Raw genomic sequence first — 20,949 nt, forward strand, 5'->3', positions numbered from 1 at the left:
TCCCAGGTCCAGCTGTGTTGCTCTAATTAATTCCTTCCCCGAAATCAAACCCTGCAATCAAATCCTGCCAAGCGTCCTTGACACGGGCACTAAACCGGTCCTGTTTCTCTGTAGCTCTCTCCCTCCATCTCCCAGCTGGATTTAAAGCTCCCCTTGGGACACCTGGGTGGCTCAGTCAGTTGGGCATCTGACTTTAGCTCAGGTCATGATCTCACAGCTAGTGAGTTCGAGCCCCACTTGGGGCTCTGTGCTGACAGCTCAGAGCCTGGAGCCTGCTTCGGATTCTGTGTCTCCCTCTCTCTCTCTGCCTTCCCCCACCCGGCCCCCAGCTCGTGCTCTGTCTCTGTCTCTCTCTCAAAAATAAATGAACATTAAAAAAAAATAATAAAGCTCCCTAAGGCAGCTCCATGGGCACCCCTCCGGCCCAGGGCTTCGAGTTCTGTACCACACTCTTGGCGTGGGATTAGACACTCAGTTGACTCTCACTCAAGCAGGGAACATTTATGGCTTGTTTGTTGGGTCACCAACGAATGCATTAAAGTTTTGAGAATCTCGGAACTCTTTCTGAAATACGTTGGGCTCTCAAGTCAGGGATTTGAGAACACTGGCATAAACAGATGTATTCAAGGCAATTTTTTCTCACCCTCTTAAAACCGCCAGTAATTCATGAACCTTCTCTAATCTCAAACTTATAGCAATTATGTGGAAAATTTCCAAATGGCATTGTTCTATTCCTAGAGAGTTGAAATACAATAGTCCTTAGATTCATTTCATCTGGAACCACTACTCAATCATAAAAATCATGCCATTGAGCCATTATGATATGTGATTTGATCAGTTATCAAATCTCTGAGGATAGCTTAGGAATTTAGCCAAAGTTTTTTTAATTTGTGATTTTTTTTAACGTTTACTTATTTCTGAGAGACTGAGAGACAGAGCATGAGCGGGGGAGGGGCAGAGAGAGAGGGAGACACAGAATCCGAAGCAGTCTCCAGGCTCTGAGCTGTCAACACAGAGTCCAACGTGGGTCTCAGACTCACAAGCAGTGAGATCATGACCTGAACCGAAGTCAGTCGCTTAACCAACTGAGCCACCCAGGGCCCCAATTTGTGATTTTTTAAAGATTACACGATTCAGCTCTTAGGGCCAAGCTAACTGCCTATGAATATATTCTTGGTGTCCCCAGGATAAAATTTTGCTTGTTTACATAGAAAATCCATTTCATAACATTTTAGAGAATTACTTTTTTCACAGTACTTGAAAAAAATTGTTTTGATTGCAACATCCGAGCCAGCTAATGTCCTAAGATGGCAAAGAGGAGAGAGGATAGAAAGCTTCCCTCCCATTTCAGAATATATGTGAAATGAGACACTGGTACTCATGGAGGTGGAAGAAGGAAAGGGTCTTTCCTTCTAGGGTAATTCTGAAAATGGAGGACTGCCCAGCAGAAAAGCCTCCATAGGCTGCCAGGGCAGAGGTGGGGGATCTGATCTCTCATGGGCACCTGCAGGAAGGGGAGGGCCTTCTCTCTGTCTTCTGTGCTCTTTTCAAGAGGGGTGTCCCCTTCCAGGGCTCCCTCTCCTTCCTACTGGCCACGTTATCATATGCTGCCCTCCCTTGCTTCACTCTGCCCCTCTATCTGCTTTCTCCCGTTAATCTTGGTCTTCCTCATGTCAGCTTTTCCTCTGCAGGGAGGAAGGGGTAGGGGATGAGTCACATGGATCTCAACTGAGCAGGCAAACTCTGAATAAATGAACTTTTTCCTATTCTGTGGACTCACATAGGGGCCTCTGGCATCCCTTCATTACTGAAGGCAGGTGACCACAAAGCATCAAGTTGGCTTCTGGAGATTGTGTTTATTTACTTTCTCCATCAAGTTTTATTCTTTTTTTTAAAATTTTTTTAACATTTATTTATTTTTTGAGAGACAGAGTGTGAGTGGGGAAGGGGCAGAGAGAGAGGGAGAGAGAATCCCAAGCAGGCTCTCACCGTCGGCACAAAGACAGATGTGGAGCTCAACCTCACGAACCGTAAGACCACAACCTGAGCTGAAGTTGTGCACTCCACCGACTGAATCACCCAGGTTCCCCTTCCTCTGCCAGTTTTAATAGGTTTTTAATGACTGAGATCTGCTAGTGGTTGATATTCCAAATCCCAAAGAATATTCATGGCCAAGTGTTAACCAATCAGAAGAGATGTCAGCCATCCAGGAGAACAAGGTCCCGGAGGCATTAGCCTCATTCACACACCCTTTAATTAGTCTGCTGTGGCAAGGTCCAGGGGATCTTAGAAGTAGGGTCTAGGTGGCCAGGGTGGCATTTTGGGAATCCAGTACAGAAGTATTTAAATATTTTAATAATGATACAGCTATAATTGTAATTATAGACAATGTCAATTACAACCAATAGGTAGTAACTGCCTGGAGTACAGTGTTGAGAAGGATTCTGGAGTTATATCCAGGCTCAGTGGGGGAAAAGGACCCGGTCATGTAGTTATTTCTTGCCAGGGTGGTGGATGGGAATGAGAAATTTCTGCATAAATGGCGGGTGAGGACTAGTGATTTCTGTGTGGGTGGCGGATGGCAAGCAAAGGCACGTGTGCCACATATTTGCAACTGTAGTTCACAGGCTTATTACTGTCATAAAAGAGAATTCTGTTAGCATCACAGGAAAGGATTCACCATGAGAATAGCAAGTTTGGACACTGCAGTGGATTAAATAGTGTCCTCTAAAAACGGCTGTCTACCTGGAACCACAGAATGTGACCTTATTTGGAAATAGGGTTCTTACAGATATAATTAATTAGTTAAACATCTAGATGAGCTCATACTGGATTATCGTTGGCCCTAAATCCAATGAGAATGTCCTTGTAAGAGACAAAAAAAAAAAAAGGACAGGTTGAGACAATGAGATGACCACGTGAAGATGGAGACTGTAGTGACGCTACCACAAACCAAGGGACTCCAAGGGCCACCAGAAGTGGAAGAGGCAAGGAAGGATTCACCTTTAGAACTTTTGCGGGGAGCATGGTCCTACTGAAGCCTAGATTTCAGATCTCAGGGCCTCCAGAGCTGTGAAAAAATAAGCGTCTGTTGTTTTAAGCCACCAAGTTTATGTGGCTTAGGTGGGGCAGCCCTAGGAAAGTAAAACAGACCCAAATAAATACATTGCTAATGGTGGGGTTTTAGGCTAGCGGTGCAATTTATTTTGGGGGGATCTTACAGCCTATAGCCACCTGTGATTATGGCAATATATTTTTTTTAACGTTTATTTATTTTTGAGACAGAGAGAGACAAAGCATGAACGGGGGAGGGTCAGAGAGAGGGAGACACAGAATCTGAAACAGGCTCCAGGATCTGAGCTGTCAGCACAGAGCCCAACACGGGGCTCGAACTCACAGACTGCGAGATCATGACCTGAGCCGAAGTCGGCCGCTTAACCGACTGAGCCACCCAGGCGCCCCTGATTATGGCAATATTGATTTCTGAGGTATATCATGCTAGGACCCAGGCAGACAGTGATACTAAAGTACTCTGATGAAAAAGCCAGGGAGCCCCTACCTCTCATCCCCCTTCTCCATCTTGAGGTACACACTGAGGCACCGTGGCCAGCATTTTCAGGAGGTGAGCAGGGAAACAGATCTCCTTCTGCCCAGACGGAAGGACAGACGCGCCCCAGGGGAGGCTGACCTTCTGTTCACCTTGAAAATCTATCAGGACACCAGTGTAGCCCATGGATGATTTAAAACCATCTGGTACCTGTGATCACCAAAAAAATGCTTGGGACAGTGCCTGTAATTAAAATGCATACCTGCAGTGTCAAACTCTCCGGCCAGTTGAATATTTGCAAATTGAAAATCTGTCCAAAGTGAACTCGGAAGTCTGCCCCGAGGGGCCGACTGTCGGTCCTGGACACTTCTTTGTCGTTGAAGATCACCTTTAGATATATTGAGCGTCTCTTGACGTCCTCCCTTCGCAAGACCTCCACCCTGCCAGAGGAGACCGATCGCAGATGGGTTAGTCATTGACCAGGGGAAACTGGAGTGTCTGACAAATGGGCACTGAACAGAACAAGACACCTGGAGGTGACCCTGCCGCTCATGTTACCTCTCGTTGCACCAAATCAGCCACAAGTCTCAAGGAGCATCATATAACAAATTTGATACGGACTAAGAAACGGGCACTCAAAAGGCCACAGGGTACAGAAGAACGGTGGTCCAAGCATCATCCACCATATTACAGTGTCTTTAATTGTTTTCAAAGAAGCCCTATGTTTGCACCCCAAAGTTTTTGTTTTAGTTTTTAATTTTTTTTTATTAGTTTTCTTTATTTTTTGAGAGGCAGAGAGAGAGACAGAGCACGTGTGGGGGAGGGGCAGAGAGAGAATGGGAGACACAGAATCCAAAGCAGGCTCCAGGCTCCGAGCTGTCAGCACAGAGCCTGAGGCGGGGCTCGAACTCATGAACCGTGAGATCATGACCTGAGCCGAAGTTGGACACTCAACTGACTGAGCCACCCAGGCGCCCCTGCACCCCGAAGTTTTAACTAAACAGAAACATAGTCCTTTCAGTTGGAGTGAATTCAATCCATAAGGAATAGTAGTGATTTATATTTGGGCGGGATGTTTTATCCTAAAAATGTAATAGCATAAAAATCAACAACACAGGAAACAACAGATGTTGGCGCGATGTGGAGAAAGGGGAACCCTCTTACGCTATTGGTGGGAATGCAAACTGGTGCAGCCACTGTGGAAAACAGTGTGGAAATTCCTAAAAAAGTTAAAAATAGAACTACTCTATGACCCAGCAATTGCATTACTAGTTGTTTATTCAAAGGATACAAAAATACAGATTCAAAGGGGTACATGCACCCCAATGTTTATAGCAGCTTTTTCAATAATAGCCAAATTATGGAAAAAGCCCATATGTCCATTGACTGATGAACGGATAAAGTAGATGTGGTACATATATATACCATGGAATATTACTCAGCCCAGCCATCAAAAAAATGAAATCTTGGGGTGCCTGGGTAGCTCAGTCGGTTAAGCGGCCGACTTAGGCTCAGGTCATGATCTCACGGTTTGTGAGTTTCAGCCCCGTATGGGGCTCTGTGCTGACAGCTCAGAGCCTGGAGCCTGATTCAGATCGTGTGTCTCCCATTCTCTCTCTGCCCCTCCCCCATTCTCACTCTGTCTCTTTCTCTCTCTCTCTTAAAAATAAACATTAAAAAAATAAAAAAAAAAATGAAGTCTTGCCATCTGCAATGACGTGGATGGAGCTGGAGTGTATTATGCTAAGCAAAATAAATCAGTCAGAGAAAGGCAAATACCATATGATCTCATTCGTATGTGAAATTTAAGAAAAAAACAGATGAACATATGGGAAGGAAAACAAAAAGAAGGAAACAAGCCATAAGAGATTCTTAGCGATAGAGAACAAACTGAGGGTTGATGACCGGAGGTGGGGGGATGGGCCAAATGGGTGATGGGCACTAAGGAGGGCACTTGTTGTGATGAGCACTGGGTGTTATATATAAGTGACGAATCACTGAATTCTACTCCTGAAACCAATATTATACTATATATTAACTAACTAGAATTTAAATAAAAACGAAAATAAAGTTATATTGCTGGATCAAGTAAAAAAATAAACAATAAAAAATAAAATAAAGACTGACTCAGAGTAAAAAAACAAACAAACATGTAATAGCATATTGTAACAGGTGAAATCCGCTTCTCCCGGATTCATGCTTTTCTTAACACTTTCTGACAGTGAGTACTCACTGGATGTAGGGAATTAAGAACTGTTCCTTTTTTAAAAAGGCTTTTTGAATTCCCAAAAAAAAGGTATCCCGGCAAGCATATCATCTTTATAGCCAGGAAGTTAAAAAACAAGTCAAAACCTCCAAGAACAGTCTTTAATTTTACTGTGCATATTTGTAGAGATGCCCACCCACAGCTCCAGTTATTGGTTAAGTCAATAGCTACTCAAGTTTGGTAAGAACAGGGAAAGCTTAGAAAAATAAAATAAAATCGAAATGCACTCAGGGGTTTTTGGGTGGTAAAGTCTTTTTTTAAATTGCAGTGAGGGGTGCCTGGGTGACGTGGTCAGTTAAGCCTCTGACTCTGGATCTCGGCTCAGGTCATGATCTCGCAGTTTGCGGGTTAGATCCCCGCATCAGGCTCTGCATTGATGGTGCGGAGTCTGCTTGGGATTCTGTCTCTCCTTCTCTCTGCCCCTCACCCTCTTGTGCTCTCTCTCTCCCCAAATAAATAAACTTAAAAAATAATTTCAGTGAGACATACACAACATAACACTTATCATTTTAACTATTTTTGAGTGATCAGCTCAGTGGCATTAAATATATTCCTGACGTGCAACCATTGGCATGATCCTTCTCCAGAACATTTCAGCATCCCAAATAGAAATCCTGTATCCATTCAACTGGAGGGTGGTAGTTTTAACTTTTTACATCTCTGTAATTTAGGCCCATCCCAGATATGGAATTGTTCAAATGACTTCAATGTTGTTGTTGTTGTTTTTTCTATAAAGGAATTTAACACCAAATTTCAGGAAGTATTCAAGACACCCAAAGACTTTACTCAGAGTTGTTTTATGGCTTATTCCAGTAACCTCCTGCTACGAGCAGACCTAAGGCACCTTCTTCTGCATGGCCACCCTCATGTGAAGGCCTGATGAGAGAAGGTCAATCATAGTCATTGGCTTGGGGTAACTTGGGTCACAGTCCCAAATCCCAGTGAAAACAGAGAAATTCAAGACAGAGGTGTATATTCTCAGTCAAAATGAGACTCATGACAAAAGATTGCCAAATCAAGCCCCAATTTCCCCCAAACACGATTACATGTTTTCTTAAAAACATGTAATAAAAAAACCCCATGGAATCACATATTTTGGATGTTTATTATAAAATTATATGTTATACAATTTGTGGCTTGAAAATAGCAAATTCATTGCTGGGGAATAGTTTATTTATATGTAGTATCTGAATGCTATGAAATTGGGAGGAAAAAAGCCACAATTAAAAAAAGACATTATTGGTATGTTAACAGAAGTTTGAAACTAAGGAGGCTGCAGAAAGTCTTAAACGGACATCCTAATGAATCCCTACATCCTAATTATGTCTGAGGGTGACTGAATTTATTGTATGTATAGATGTATGTGCAGAAAGTGGGGCTTCTGACTGGTTCCCTCTTGGGCATCATATGAATGACTAGAAATGTATTTCTATGTAAATCTGGAGAACAGGCATCAGATGGCTACAGGGGATACCCACAATTCCTCTGGGAGGCTTTCTGGGGCCTTCTAAGAGAGAAGCTGGCCTCTGGGGCAGGTGAAAACGAGGGTCAGTGACAGACCTGCGTGTCTGTGCCAGGTCAGTGGACAGAGGGCCCATTGCTGTTACACATAAAGGCTCTACATCAAAAGCCACAAAGGCAGTGGCTATGAAGTGTGCCTCCTACAGGCAGCCTCTCTTGGTGTACTCCTGAGTGACCAGTGGGGATACCTGACGTAGGGGAACCATTTGACATCACCAAAATACGGACACACATCTTCAGTTTCATAGAGTTCAATCTATATGATACTTGCTTACAGAGTTCACGGCTCTCCTGATCAAAATGTGTAAGTCAGGAGATATACCCTCCATGTAGCGCATGCCTGCCCACCCACGAGCGCCTATCACAGGTCACCCCCACTTACACACTGAGCGTCTGCTCACCTGGGACACTGCTCGTTGGGCGTGACGCTCCCTGCCAGGCTCAGCTCCGGGACCAGCAGCGGCTCCCCAGGCCTTCTCCTGCTCCGGGCTGCCCTCTCCCTCACCTGGTGCTCCATCAGGGCCCGATCGGTGGGCTCCGGCGGGACCGGTTTCACCGGATCCTCCTCAGGATACGGCTCCCCCATCTCCTCTTCAGGATGCTCTTCGACTGCTTGCTTCTTTTTCTTCTTCTTGGCCCTCTGTTGGGCAAAAGGCAATCTAATGTCAAATAGTAATTTTGGAATTTCACTCAAGACCACAGTCTTCAGAACCAGATAGATAGACTTGGCTGCAAACCTAGCCCCACCTCAAGCAGTGGTGGGCACTCAGGCAGGTTACTAAACCTCTTGACCTCTCTGTGTCTCAGTTTTCTCATCTCCAAAATGGGGACAATCATAGGAAACTCTTTCCAGGGCTTCTGAAATGAGGTAATGCTTGGAAAGCACTTAGCACAGGGCCTGGGACCCAGAAAGAGCTGAAAAACGTTAGCTATTCATGGGATCATTAATATTGGGGCTAAAGGCCAAGAACACATCTGGAAATTAAAGTAAGTCTTGTGGGCCGGCATTGCAATTCACCTGATCTATAACTTGCTGCCTTGGCTTCAACGTTGCAGGATTATGTGTGCAAAGTTATATGATTTTCCGGGGAAGCCTAGAAGCATCACTGCCCTACATTCAATGGGTAGAGCCAGAAGGGACCCCAGTCTTCCTGTCCAGTTTCCCTCCTCGGGCCTCAAGTGGTGGCCTCCCAGACGCCTCCAGTCCCCAAGGTCAGCCCTGCTCAAGGCTAAGTGACTCGACAAACCTGGGCTTTCTTCCAGGCTTTCCACTGCTGGTACGCGGCTCTGTACGCTTCCATCTTCTGCTCATGCTCTTCCATGTGTTCTTCCAACAACTCGCTTATTTCGGCTTGAATTTCTGCTTCGTATGCTTCTTCGTCTGCTTTCTGGTCAACCTTTTCCCTTTAAAATAATTTACAGGACCTTGGTTATTTCTTGAAATTCAGTAAGAGAGTAATAATAACAGCAAATACCCATATGGGGGGCAGATCCTCCTCTGAAAGCTTTGTGCATGTTAGCTCACCACCCTGCGAGGCCGATACTACTATCATTTGCATTTTACCCACAAGGAGACTGAGGCACGGAGAGATTAAGTAACGTGCCCAAGAACACACATTTGGTGAGTGGAAGAGCTGGAATATGGGCCCAATCTATTTGCCGCCAAGCAACAATGCCACTCTGAGCTAAGTGATCCAGATAGCAATATGACACAGTCAGTGCCTGTAGACTCCCGACCGGTAATGGTAGAGTTTCATTGTACTTATTTTATTCATGCTTCAAATCTCTGAGAAACCATTTCATTATGTTACTGCCGAGCCCCCAAAACTGCTGTTCTGATTTTAGATTGACAATTTGAGTTTTTCTTTGACGATTCTGCTGATACTTTATCAGGAGCTCTGCCCAGCCCAAAGCAGCGTTCCCCATAGTGTGCTTGGTGTAACATTAGTTCTGTGAGATCCCCTGCCAAAAAGGCGCTGTGGCTGAGTCAACCTGGGATTAAACAAGTGTGGTATGTTACCGAGCAGTGTGATTGTCCCGGAAGGAGGTGATAGACATGTCACCCAAACACTCCCGCCCAGCACTTTGGACTTGTTGCAGCAAATTGCCTAGGCTTAGCGATCAATGCAGTCTGGCCTGTGGGTTCTACTCCTAAAGATCCTGTCCTTTTCAGATAAACTTACTCAGGTGCCTAAGGCTGACTCAGGTTTGCTTATGTACACGTGCTTGCTTACTTACACGTGGGGCCTGGTGGGTTAGCAATTAGCAGTCCCCTAAGGCACAGGTTCTTAAAGCTCTAGGATCCTGCTGAAGAAGTCACTCAGGAAACACAATGGCACTGGAAATTTATAAACATCGGAGAAAATCTGGCTCATAAATTATGTTCCATCTCTGGCATATAGAGAACCATTTGCCTTGCTCTCTGTTCTGTAGAGGCATAAATAAACTAGCTGAAATCCAATGACTTTTGCAGGAAAAAAAATTATGCCGTATCATAAGGTGGCTAGGTGAATCAAGGGTGTAAAAAGGGGCACTCCAAAAAAGTTTAGGAGGCAGCTACTTATAGGAGGAAGGGGTGTTAGGTATCACAAAAAGTGTCACCTAGAGGGGACCTTAAGGGTAAATTTCTGACAAATTTTAGTTTATCTTAAACTGAAGGAAAGAAGGAGAAAACAATTAGGTAAATATGTTCTGCTTCTGGGTGGGAGGGGCAGCCTGGAAGATGGAATTCGGAAGCTGAAACTCTGGAATTTCTGGGAGACATCCGTGGTTTCTATGGGACAGACTACTTGGATCTGTCTTTCATCAGCTAATATTAACTCAGCAAATACCAAGTGGCAGCTTCTCTGTTTGGCACCAGATACCCAATGGCGACCAGATCCCTGCCCTCATGAAGCACGGTCTTGTCTTTGTCCCAGGAACTGTAGGATGGTTTCTGAGTCTGATGAAAATTATGAAATTTATAAAATTTATGAAACCCTAAAAATCACAATTTGCAGCTATCTTTGGCTAAAGCATGACTCTCTTCAAAGTAAAGTATCAGATAATTGCCCATATTTTTTACTTTTCATGTCGATGTATAGCACAACACTTACTTTCAACAAACAGTCAGGAAGGGACCAAAACCAGCAGCAGAGACACTCTTTAATTAATATACAGAATATGGTTTTGTTGCGATGACTCTACTTTTAATCATGTATCAAAGTCTAGTGGATTAGGTAGCATACCTGATATCAAAGCATACTTTCTCCGCACCATATACAAAGATCTATTCCAAACGGACTAAAGATGAATGAGAAACATAAAACTACAAAGATTATAGAGACCATATAATAGAACATCTACTTGACTCAGGGGAACAATTTCTAAAGCAGCATACAAAAAGCACCAATCATGAAAGAAAAGATGAACGTATTGTATCTGTGTAAAATGAGGAATTTCTATCATGAAAAAGCAGCAGAAGGGAATAAGGAGACAAGTACAGAGTAGGAGAGGGGATCTGCAATGCACATCAACAAAGGGCCCATGTCCAGGATAGATGCCAAACTCCTACCAATTATGAAAAAGATACAAAGGCAAACAGTTCAGTTCAAAAATCTACAAAAGCCTTGAACAGACAGAGGAAATCAAAGTGGACAATTTATGAATGGGAAGTTAGAAATTAAACCATGCTATCGGACCTCGTGATCAATAAACCAGGTGACCTCGATGGCACGAGTGATATGGACCTACAGGAACACGGCTCAAAGTACAAATCGGCACAACCACTCTGGAAAAGTGTAATCAGCACGTGAGTATTAGAGAGGCGCATCTCCTAAGACTCAACAATTTCACTTCTGGGTATGTTTCAGGAGAGCTTAGGCACGTGTACCTTAAAAGACACATATAAAGTACTTATAGAAGTGCTGTCTTGTAATAGACGAGAAACGGAATCAACTCAAATGTCCATCAACAGCAAAGTGAACAAGTTCTGTTGTATTCATATAATGAATACATATAGTAAATCAACTATAGCTATAAAGTAGCTGAATCTCATGCAGTATTAAAGAACACATTACAAAGAGTACATACAACCTAATCTCATTTGTGGATACATCAAATACAGGTGATATTAAACTACATATTTTTAGGAATTACAGGTAGATGGAAAACCTAGAAATAAAAACAAGGAAATCATAAAAGTCTGGAAAATGGTAACTTCTGGGATGAAGGGGGAAGGAGGCGGGGTTAAGAACATAGGGGCTGCTCAGGTGCATGTAATGTCCTATTTCTTTCCCTGGGGAGTGGTCATATTGTTATTTACTTGTCATTTCTTATTCAAAAAAATTTTTTTAAGAGAGAGAGCATGAGGGTGTGAGCAGCAGAGGGGCAGAAGGAGAGGGAGAAAGAGAATCTTAAGCAGGCTCCACAGCGCTCAGCACAGAGTCCAACGCGGGGCTCGATCCCATGATGGTGAGACCATGACCTGAGCTGAAATTAAGAGTTGGACACTCCACTGACTGAGCCACCCAGGCGTTCCTATTTGTAATTATTTTTCAAACTGTACCCATGTTTTACACATTTTCTCAATAAAACAATCTTTGAAAAAAGCTTACTTTCTCAAAACAAGTTTCAAGGGTGTATTTGTAAACCTCTGAAATTCTCGAAGGGATTTCATCTCCTTCCAAACTTTTATGATGGTTTTAAGCAACATTCGATCTTTTTCTTGTTCAGCGTCACGCAGTTTTCTTGTTTGCCTAGAAGATTGAACATGTTGATATATGTTAAAAAGTTATTCAGGTAGGTGTGTAAATTAAAAAGGAAATTAATAATGCTGTAGGGACTGGATATTTAATCTGATACCTATAATACTTCTTAAGTACTAGAAATCCAAAAATATGAGTGGAAATTTGAAGACCATAGGATGCCAATCTGTTTCAAGAGGTTATTTGATTTTGTTTTCTCTAGGTGAACTTGAAGTCAGTTAAACTAAATCACCTTCTGAACTTGTTATTAATAATACTATGTTCCCTTAAACAAACAGCCACCTTTGAAGTTATAAAAATAAGAGGCCCAGTAAACTCAGTTCTCATGGACTAAATTATTGTAGACATAGGAAAATGTTACTGTCCCCGTTAACAACAAACATTAAAATCTGTCTTTGTTAACACAAATCACAAGTTCTAATGTTGCTCGCTGCCTGCCTTGGTGAGTTTTCAGTGCTAACTAGATTAAAAATATTTTTAGCTTGATTTGAAGAGGCATCAGTTGGAAATGTTTTCATTTTTATTCCCATTATTTAAAGTGCTTGGGAATTATTCAATCCCTTACTTTAAGCCCTCTCTATGAATGATAGTCAAATCCAGAACCCAAATGTACTCTATTATGCTATTAATCAATTAGTTAACTAGACAATTTTTCTTTTCTTGAGCAAGTAGCAGGTGTCATTCCAGGTGATTCAGAATGTCTAAGACTGGAAGTGTCTCTGTCCTCAAGGAATTTACAACTTAGCTCAGGAATCAGATACATAGATAAATGACTACAATATACAAGGTGAGATTCGCCTAAGATAGTGCCGTAGAAAACCACGGAGGCAGGGCCCCATGAATTAGCACCTCCTGACCTCCAGAAGGAAACCTGAGTCTGGAGGTTGCACTTGTGATGACCCAGTCTGTGGAGATGGTACAGAGAAGCACAGAGGTCTAGGTTCCCAGTCATTCAACTGCTGGCTCCGGAAAAAGAAGATGGCGGAAGACGACAGCCAATTAGTGGTTGGGTGGCCAAGATTCGGGATTCTCTGAAGACCTCACAGAAACAAGAAAGCAATGAACTAAGAAACATTCTTCTTGGGAAGCAGTGAAGCATGTGGTTAAGGGCACAGATGTTGGAACCTGACTCTGTAGGTTGAGACCCTGGGTCTCTCATCTGTGAGCTGGCCTAGCAAACAACTTAACTTCTCCCTGCCTCATCTGTAAGCTAGGGGTGCTCACAGAATCTACTTCACAGGGTTGTTGAGAGGAGTGTTAATGCTAGAACTGTGCCCGACATCTGGTAAGTGGTCCGCCAAGTGTTACCTGTCACTATCAAGTGGTCTGTGTTCTTGTGCCCTTAGCTGCTACCTCCCCGGCCTCCTTTTTAAAAACTGCAGTATAAAATTATCTTACTGAATTCTAGGACACGTTGAGGCTTTCTGACATATTTCCTATTTCCTTTTTTAGTACCTGACAAAATAGTTTCTCAGAAATGCTAAAAATGAACTCTTAGCAAAAAAAATTTGACATCTGAGCTACAGAAGCAAAGCATCACAAAAGAATATTTAACGGCCAGTTGTGGTCAGGGCTCTGGAGAAAAAGGCAAAGGCAGTTTTGCCCGGGGAGTCAGGTAACACTTTTCTGAAACTTGGTGCAGATGGGGTCCGGAGTGTGGATGAGGGTGTCAGCCCTGAGGTGAAACTCTGGGAGTTCACTGGCCTCTCTGGATATCTTTCCAACCATGGGACTGGATTCCTCTCAGGAGGAAATGCAGATTAATAAAGAAAAGAAAAAGAAAAACCCTGTGAGGGACTTAGAACATTTAGAAGCTGGGCAGAGAAGGATGATAGAGGCAGGATGGTGGGAAGGACAGGTAGAAGGAGAGGGGTGTGGACATCCAAGAGAGGGTGGCCTAGGGAGGGGAGGGGAAGAAATACATCACAAAAGTCCCCTCTGGTGACAAGGCCCCTCGCTGTCAAGAGGCCAGGTAGCAGGAGGGGCTTGGCAAGACGGAGGTCCCTAGGGACCGTGGCCAGATCACTTCAGAGGAAAAGCGGGTGGGTGAATGAGGATGGGTTCCAGTGAACGGGATGGGAGGGAGCCGAGCAGAAAGATTGGTTCATGTTTGCCACAAGTTTGGCTGTGAAGGGAAACACAGAGAGAAAGCCGTAGCCAGATGGGGCTCTAGGGTGGCAGGATTTTTACATGTTCAAGTCTGAGTAGGTCTGAGGGTTAAGAGCCAGTAGGGAGAGTGAAATACAATGTCTCCCTGTCTTGCACCCACAAGGTGCTTCCTTCCTTGTCCAGCTGGTTGCAGCTCAGAGGGCCAGCAACGCGGTTGTGATGCCATTTACAGAAAAGAAGATGGAAAATGATGGAAAATGCTCGCTGTGGAGCTGTGCTGGCTGTTGACTCGGCCGATGCCCGGCGGGGGCTCACCCGGCCTCTGGTCAGGTCAGCAGCCGCACACGGGCCCACTTGAGGGGACATGTGGGAACAGGCCGTCTGCTTTGAACTGGTTTCAGCAATAGTTAAACATCAGTAAAAGACTAAAACCCACTCTTTCACGGGGCCAGAAATGCTGAGCCGCAGAGCTGTTCATCCCCACGGGCAGCAGAAAGACCACACTGGCTCTGCCACCCACGGGCCCCCGGCACGGTCTGTGCACCTTACACACCGTTCTGCCAGCTTCCAAATGCTGATTAATAAATACAAGTCGATAGAAAACCACTTCTGTGTTCAGAACAGCTTTTTGTCCCTTTCTTACCCAATGTATGCGAAAACAAAAATTATCTTCACAAAGAGGCTGCCAGCTGGGTTTTTTTTGTTTTAGCATAAATAAGAATTTTCATTTCATTTTATTTTTTTAAAGTTTATTTACTTTGAGAGGGAGAGAGAGTGCGAGCAGGGGAGGGGCAGAGAGAGAGAGAGAGAGAGAGAGAGAGAATCTCAAGTAGGCTCTGACAAAGCAGAACTCATTAACCGTGAAATCATGACCTGAGCTGAGCTGAAATCAAGAGTCGAATGCTTAACTGACCGAGCCACCCAGGTGCCCCAAGAATTTTTATTTTAAAATATACTCTTCATGCATTTACAATGACAATATCTCAATGTCACTAATTTCCACTTTGCTGGAAGAACTAACTGAAGGCTCGGTTGTAAAAAGAAAAGTATGCATTTAAAGTCCAGGATTTATTAATTCCTGTCCTAAGAATTTATCCTGTGGAAATGTACAGGTACATAAATATATATACACACAGGAATGTCAATTAGAGCACAGTTTCAGCATAAAAAATAGGACCAGTACAAATGCCTCTCAATAGGGGACATAGCATCTATATAATGTCAGCCTTTAAGTAATGATACGGACCTAGATGTCCTGCAATAAGAAAAGGTCTGAGATGCATTTCGCATAGAAAACAAGTTGTGAGATGGTAAATGCAATGGTTCCTTAAACAAAATACAAACACATAAACACATCTGTGTATGTGTGCGTGAGTATATACACGTGTATGTACAGGTGGAAGAACTAGCAGGAATCTGTTATTGTGATTTTCCCCGAGGGATGGGACTCCAAAAGATAGTCACCTGCTACATTCTGTATTTCCTTCTTGTTTGGCAACAATCAGGCTTTAATTTTTGAATTTTAATTATGAAAAATGCCCCCAAATAGAAAAATATATGTCATATATAATTGGGACACTTGTTCACATTTTGATATATTTACTCAGGGCCATTTGTTTTTGGCCAAAATGTCATAGTTACAGGTGAAGAGCTCTTGAGTTTCATTCCCTTCTCTCCCTCCCTAGAGGAAGCAGCCGGCACCTGTGTCTTTTCTGTCCGAGTGTACCACACACGGGTGTGCCTACAACAGACGAGCGTTGTGTTGGGTATTCTTTAGGGTTCATGAGCCATATCACACGGCGAGTCTCCTCTTAACACCTGGATGTTTTCATTCAACGTTGTTTTATCCATATTGGTACACAGAGATCTAAGTCAGTTTAACTGTGGTGTAGATGTTCAGTGTAAGACTATACCAGACGTGTTCGTTCTGGGATAGGGTTATTCTTAGTTCCTTACTTTTGTAAATGATGCTATGAAATCCCGAATTTCTGCATCCCAGCTTGTGGACACTTTCCACACTTTGCTAGCGTGTGGTTGGGCTCCTCTCTAAAGTGGTGGCTGTAACAATGTTCATTTACATCAGTGGAGTGTGTGAGTCACAATATCCACATCCTCATTCTTTTACTGGATTTCAAATTTGGTGTTAATATGACGGATATATCTCATTATTTCATTTGGCTCAATGTCTCATGTATTCAGTGCATTCAGAAAAATCGAAAAAAAAAAAGCTTTCAACAAGTATACATCTAACAAGGGAAGAAAAAGTAGAAGTTATAACGACAGACTTATACTCACCGAATTTCAGACTTATACTCATTGATAGTTTTTTGGGTCGTATCAAGAGACTTATGAGTTTTTTCTGGGTTAAGTCCTGTCTGAACAGCATTTCTTAGAGCTTGGAGCTTAAAAAAATGGATAAAAGTTTTGAGTTAGAAACTCTATTGCCTACTGCAAATTACATGCCCCAAACACCCACTTCTCCAGGGCAAAATGATGCCAACAAGTCTGTGAATGGGTGTTCAGGCATCCAGCTGTTCCCACACTTTCACCAAAATGAACTCTGACAGAGAGCTATTTATTCTATTCTTTTTAAAAAATTTTTAATATTTATTTATATTTGAGAGAGACAGAGACAGTGCGTGAACAGAGGGGCAGAGAGAGACGGAGACACAGAATCCGAAGCAAGCTCCAGGCTCTGAGCTGTCAGCAAAGAACCCGATGTGGGGCTTGAACCCACTAACGGTGAGATCATGACCTGAGCCGAAGTCAGATGTTCAACCAACTGAGCCACCCAGGTGCCCCTATTTCTTCTATTCTTAAAAAAGAAAAGGAATAATAAAGAACAGTGTATGTCCATCCCTGTTCTGTAGCCCAGATAATCAAATTGCTCATGACAAGTGTCACTTTTATGTGTGTGTCTCAAAAATAAGGTTTCTTTCAAGGCTAAAAGTGGACCTTTCTGGGTCCTGGACATACAGTGATATTTTTGTGAACCGATCATAAAATCATAGACTCATAAAAGGAGGTATGGTGGAGTTACCTCTTATTTGGGCAGTAGGTTTGAAGCCAAGGCATGGGAGGAAAGTTGCCCATGGTCAAAATTAAGCCAGAAAAGCCCATGTCAATGCCAGAGATCCATATCTTCGAGCATCATTTGAAACAACTGACTTGTGTTTGGGTACCATGTTATGGGAAAGTACATGTGAAAATGAGAATGTCTCTAAGGACAGAGAGGTGCCCAAGCCATGAACGGTCTCAGCATCTGAGGTCACACAAGCAAGACACAGCCACATATCTTCCATTTAATGCCCGCTCCTGGGAGGTCAGGTTACTTGCACTGTTTGCACAAACTTTTCTCTTTAAGCCAACTGTGTGCCACCGAATTTTCACACATTAAATGTACATTGCCAAATCCCTCCTTTTGCCTGTAGGTAGAACATTCTATCATACATCCTAGGCCAAGGGAGCATGTGAAAGAGGTGCAAGAAAGTTTGCTGCAGGAAAGTGTCTTTGTTGCTTGGGCTCATCAGAAGAACCAATTCGACAGTAAGAATGGAAGAGTGTACCTTGTCAGTAAGAAATTTTGCCTTGTTTCTCTGGTGTCTTGCCAGGTACTGGTCATATAACTGGGCCAGCTTGGCTGCCAAAACATGCTCGCGGCTGAAACAGGGATGATGAGTGAAGATTAACCCTGAAATATCAATGTCCAGTTGGAAATTTCCCGGGGAGTCTCCAGACCCAATCATGTGCTGACTTCTGTGGACATATTTTACCGCCTGTCAAAGAGAGCAGAGTGTGGGGGGACCACAGTTAAAGCACTTATTGGATAATGATGCTGTGATGTGCAGTGGGACAACAGGTGTACCAAGATCCACAAATAAGAATATATGAGTTTGTTTCTTTTCAGCCATTCAATTTCATATTTCCCACCCCTCCCCAGATTAGTAGACTACTCATGTTTTGTATCCTTATTTATTTTAATAAAACAACAAGTTTTCTCCTATAAAATAACATTTAGTCTGTCTCTGATGAGAAGATCGACAGATTTTTTTTTTTGCTTAAAAAAAAGTGTCCTTTTGGGCCACTTGGGTGGTTAAGCTCTTGATCTCAGGGTCATGAGTTCAAACCCCATGTTGGGCTCCAAACTGGGAGTGAAGTTTACTTAAAAAAATGTTCTTATAAAATTAGGATGTGTTTACAAATGGTAGGCGTAAGTAGGAATGGATTGACTATATCTCAGTACCTTCCAGAATATGCTGAGTTGAGTCTCCATTTGGGTTTATAGGGAGGGGAGACCATGCCTGTTGGGTTCATATTTTGTGCCTTATAAAAGCCCTGGTTCTGATCATTAATGTCCTTACACTTTAGACTGCACCAATAGAGGCATAATTCTTTTCTCTTTCGTTCAGGTGAAAGTATTCAATTATAACTTGCATTTGTCTTAGAAGTTTTTAATCTGCATGTGGCCAATATGTGTCTTATGATCACCGGGATTAATTAAAAAAAATTCTGTTTCACAAAGACATGTACAAGTAAACATCATTCCACAGACCTAATAGAAAATTCATCTCTAATTGCTTTGCTCTTGCTGGTTCTTGTTTTGTCTTTCCCCTTGCCAAAGGGTTCCAGAGTTATGAGATCACTCAGGTGTGGCTTTCAGGTTCCATCTTGTACTTTTCTTGGTATGTGGGTAGCATTGCTTGAAGTGTGACCTAAGTTATTGTACTTCATTTGTCCTTCCCCAAATCTCCATTAGCCCGTGTTCAAATGATTGCTGATGGTCTCTACCTTAGGCTCAGCTCAACCACATAAAAAAAAAAAAAAAAAAAAACAAACTTCTAAGACTACTGGTAGTCACTGAGCTAACTGCTCAAAAGACCCCAACTCTCTTCCTATTAAGGGGAAAGACTCCTGGTTCCACGTCTTCCTTTTTGCTATATTTTTCTTTTCCCACATACTGAGAACTATCTGAAAACAGCAGAAACAATTTCTTCTAAGAATAAACAATATTTGTAGGGCATAGTATTTTAATTTTGAAATTGATTTGATTCTTTCCTTTTCATTTGAAAACCAAAAACCAAAACTATCAAGGTGATGCAAATGGATTATCTGCCAATGTTCTCAGTGTGTGCGGAGACAAATGCCAACAGAGAAAGAAATTTAGAAGTTGTATGGAAAAACAATAATCATTGGTGGGATTAACATACAAGTTTCTATATTTGCCCTGAGAAATAATAGGAACAGAGTCTGAATCCAGCCCAGAGCCTGCAGGAGATTCTGTAGCCATTGTTCTGGTCTTCCTGGAAAGCTTTCTCATCCCCATCTTCTGGGCATGAGGTGGGGGTCACAGGTCCCACTTACAACTGACCAGTTTGTCCTTAGTATTGATAATATGAATCTTGGAGAAAAGATAAGATCCTTTCCCTTAGAGTTGTTACGCTTAGATCATCAAGGGTCATGCCTCCTAACACATGGAGAATTCTGGCCTGCCTACAATAGGAGGGAGTGAAACCAGTCAACATTCAGGGAGAACCAGAGAAAAGAGAGGTGGAGAGTGAGACTGCCATCATGGAGCCCCTGGTCTCAGCCCCTGAGGTCCTGGTTCCTAAATCCCCTCCTTTCATTTTCTGATTTATCTCCAGATCCTTCCCAGTTATGTGGGCCACCAAGCTCTCCCTTTGCTTAAGTTAGTTTTGCATTAGCTTCTGTCATTTGCAACCAAAGAGTGCTGGTGAATGCAGAGTTTAGAGCCTAGTAGGTGACCAATGCTCTGGGAAACATTGGAGAGTATGGTAGAGGGGAAAGTGCTAATCTTCTCAAGTGGTAATTAACAAGGAGGTTGGAATCACGGTGAAGGCCTCAAAATGGTAAGCAGTTTTGCAAAGGGGAGGCTCCTACACAAATGTCCCTCAGGAATGTCATGCCAACTTCAAATCCCAGAACCTTGTACTTATTTATTTTTTTTAAGTAAACTCTGTGGCCAACACGGGGCTCAAACTCACAACCCTGAGGTCAAGAGTCGCATACTCCTCCAACTGAGCCAGCCAGGCACCCCTCACAGAATCTCTAACACGTGACATTTCTGTTTACCCATACCCCATGCTAGGGGCGGTCTCGCTAAGGCCTTGTTTGAATGTTGCTACCTCTGTACTCCCTGACTTTAGGACAACTGAGAATATAGTGCACTTTCACTTAAGGATGGAAATATTAAAAATAAAAGAGGGAAGGTAGGAGGGAAGGAAGCAAAGATGGAAGGGAGGAAGGGAGGGAGGGAGGAAGTGAGGAAGGGAGGAAGGAGGGAGGAAGGAGGGAGGAAGGAGGGAGGAAGGAGGGAGGCTGTTGGGATGCTTTCAACAACACGAACCCTACTTTGCTATCAGGATTAGGCAAACTGCATTTTATATTGTTTATGCCATATGTGCAATGCACTCTTGGCATTTTTATTTTTGAAGTTTTGGAACAGTTCCTTCTTAAGAGGTATTCGATTGCATTCTTTCTCATTTGAAGTTTAATTTTGTTCTTTGCACAATATCGGATCTCTTTTTGTATTTCTCTATTTTATTTATTTATTATTAATCTATTTTTTACATTTACTTATTTATTTTGAGAGAAAGGGGGAGAGAGTCCGAACTTGCACACACAAGTGCACGCAAGCAGGGGAGGGGGAGAGAGAGGAGAGAATCCCAGGCAGGCTCCACATTGTCAGCGCACAGCCTGACACAGGGCTCAATCTCACAAACTGTGAGCTCCTGACCTGAGCT

The 20,949-nt window shown here is 43.0% G+C and overlaps 1 protein-coding gene across 10 annotated transcripts in view; it reads right to left on the reverse strand.

Moving 5' to 3' along the window:
• The window catches only part of CC2D2A (coiled-coil and C2 domain containing 2A), a 147,977-nt gene that overhangs the window by 66,255 nt on the left and 60,773 nt on the right, over positions 1–20,949 (reverse strand). For all 10 annotated transcript variants that reach the window (XM_058723055.1, XM_058723054.1, XM_058723047.1 and 7 more), the window contains 6 exons: positions 17,755–17,964; positions 16,484–16,590; positions 11,930–12,070; positions 8,582–8,738; positions 7,736–7,974; positions 3,810–3,987 (listed from right to left, as the gene is read on the reverse strand). In XM_058723055.1, coding sequence (XP_058579038.1) covers positions 3,810–3,987; positions 7,736–7,974; positions 8,582–8,738; positions 11,930–12,070; positions 16,484–16,590; positions 17,755–17,964 — 1,032 coding nt within the window. The remainder of the gene's footprint in view (positions 1–3,809; positions 3,988–7,735; positions 7,975–8,581; positions 8,739–11,929; positions 12,071–16,483; positions 16,591–17,754; positions 17,965–20,949) is intronic.

Source organism: Neofelis nebulosa, chromosome 3 (assembly GCF_028018385.1).
Source record: "Neofelis nebulosa isolate mNeoNeb1 chromosome 3, mNeoNeb1.pri, whole genome shotgun sequence".
Lineage (NCBI taxonomy): Eukaryota > Metazoa > Chordata > Mammalia > Carnivora > Felidae > Neofelis > Neofelis nebulosa.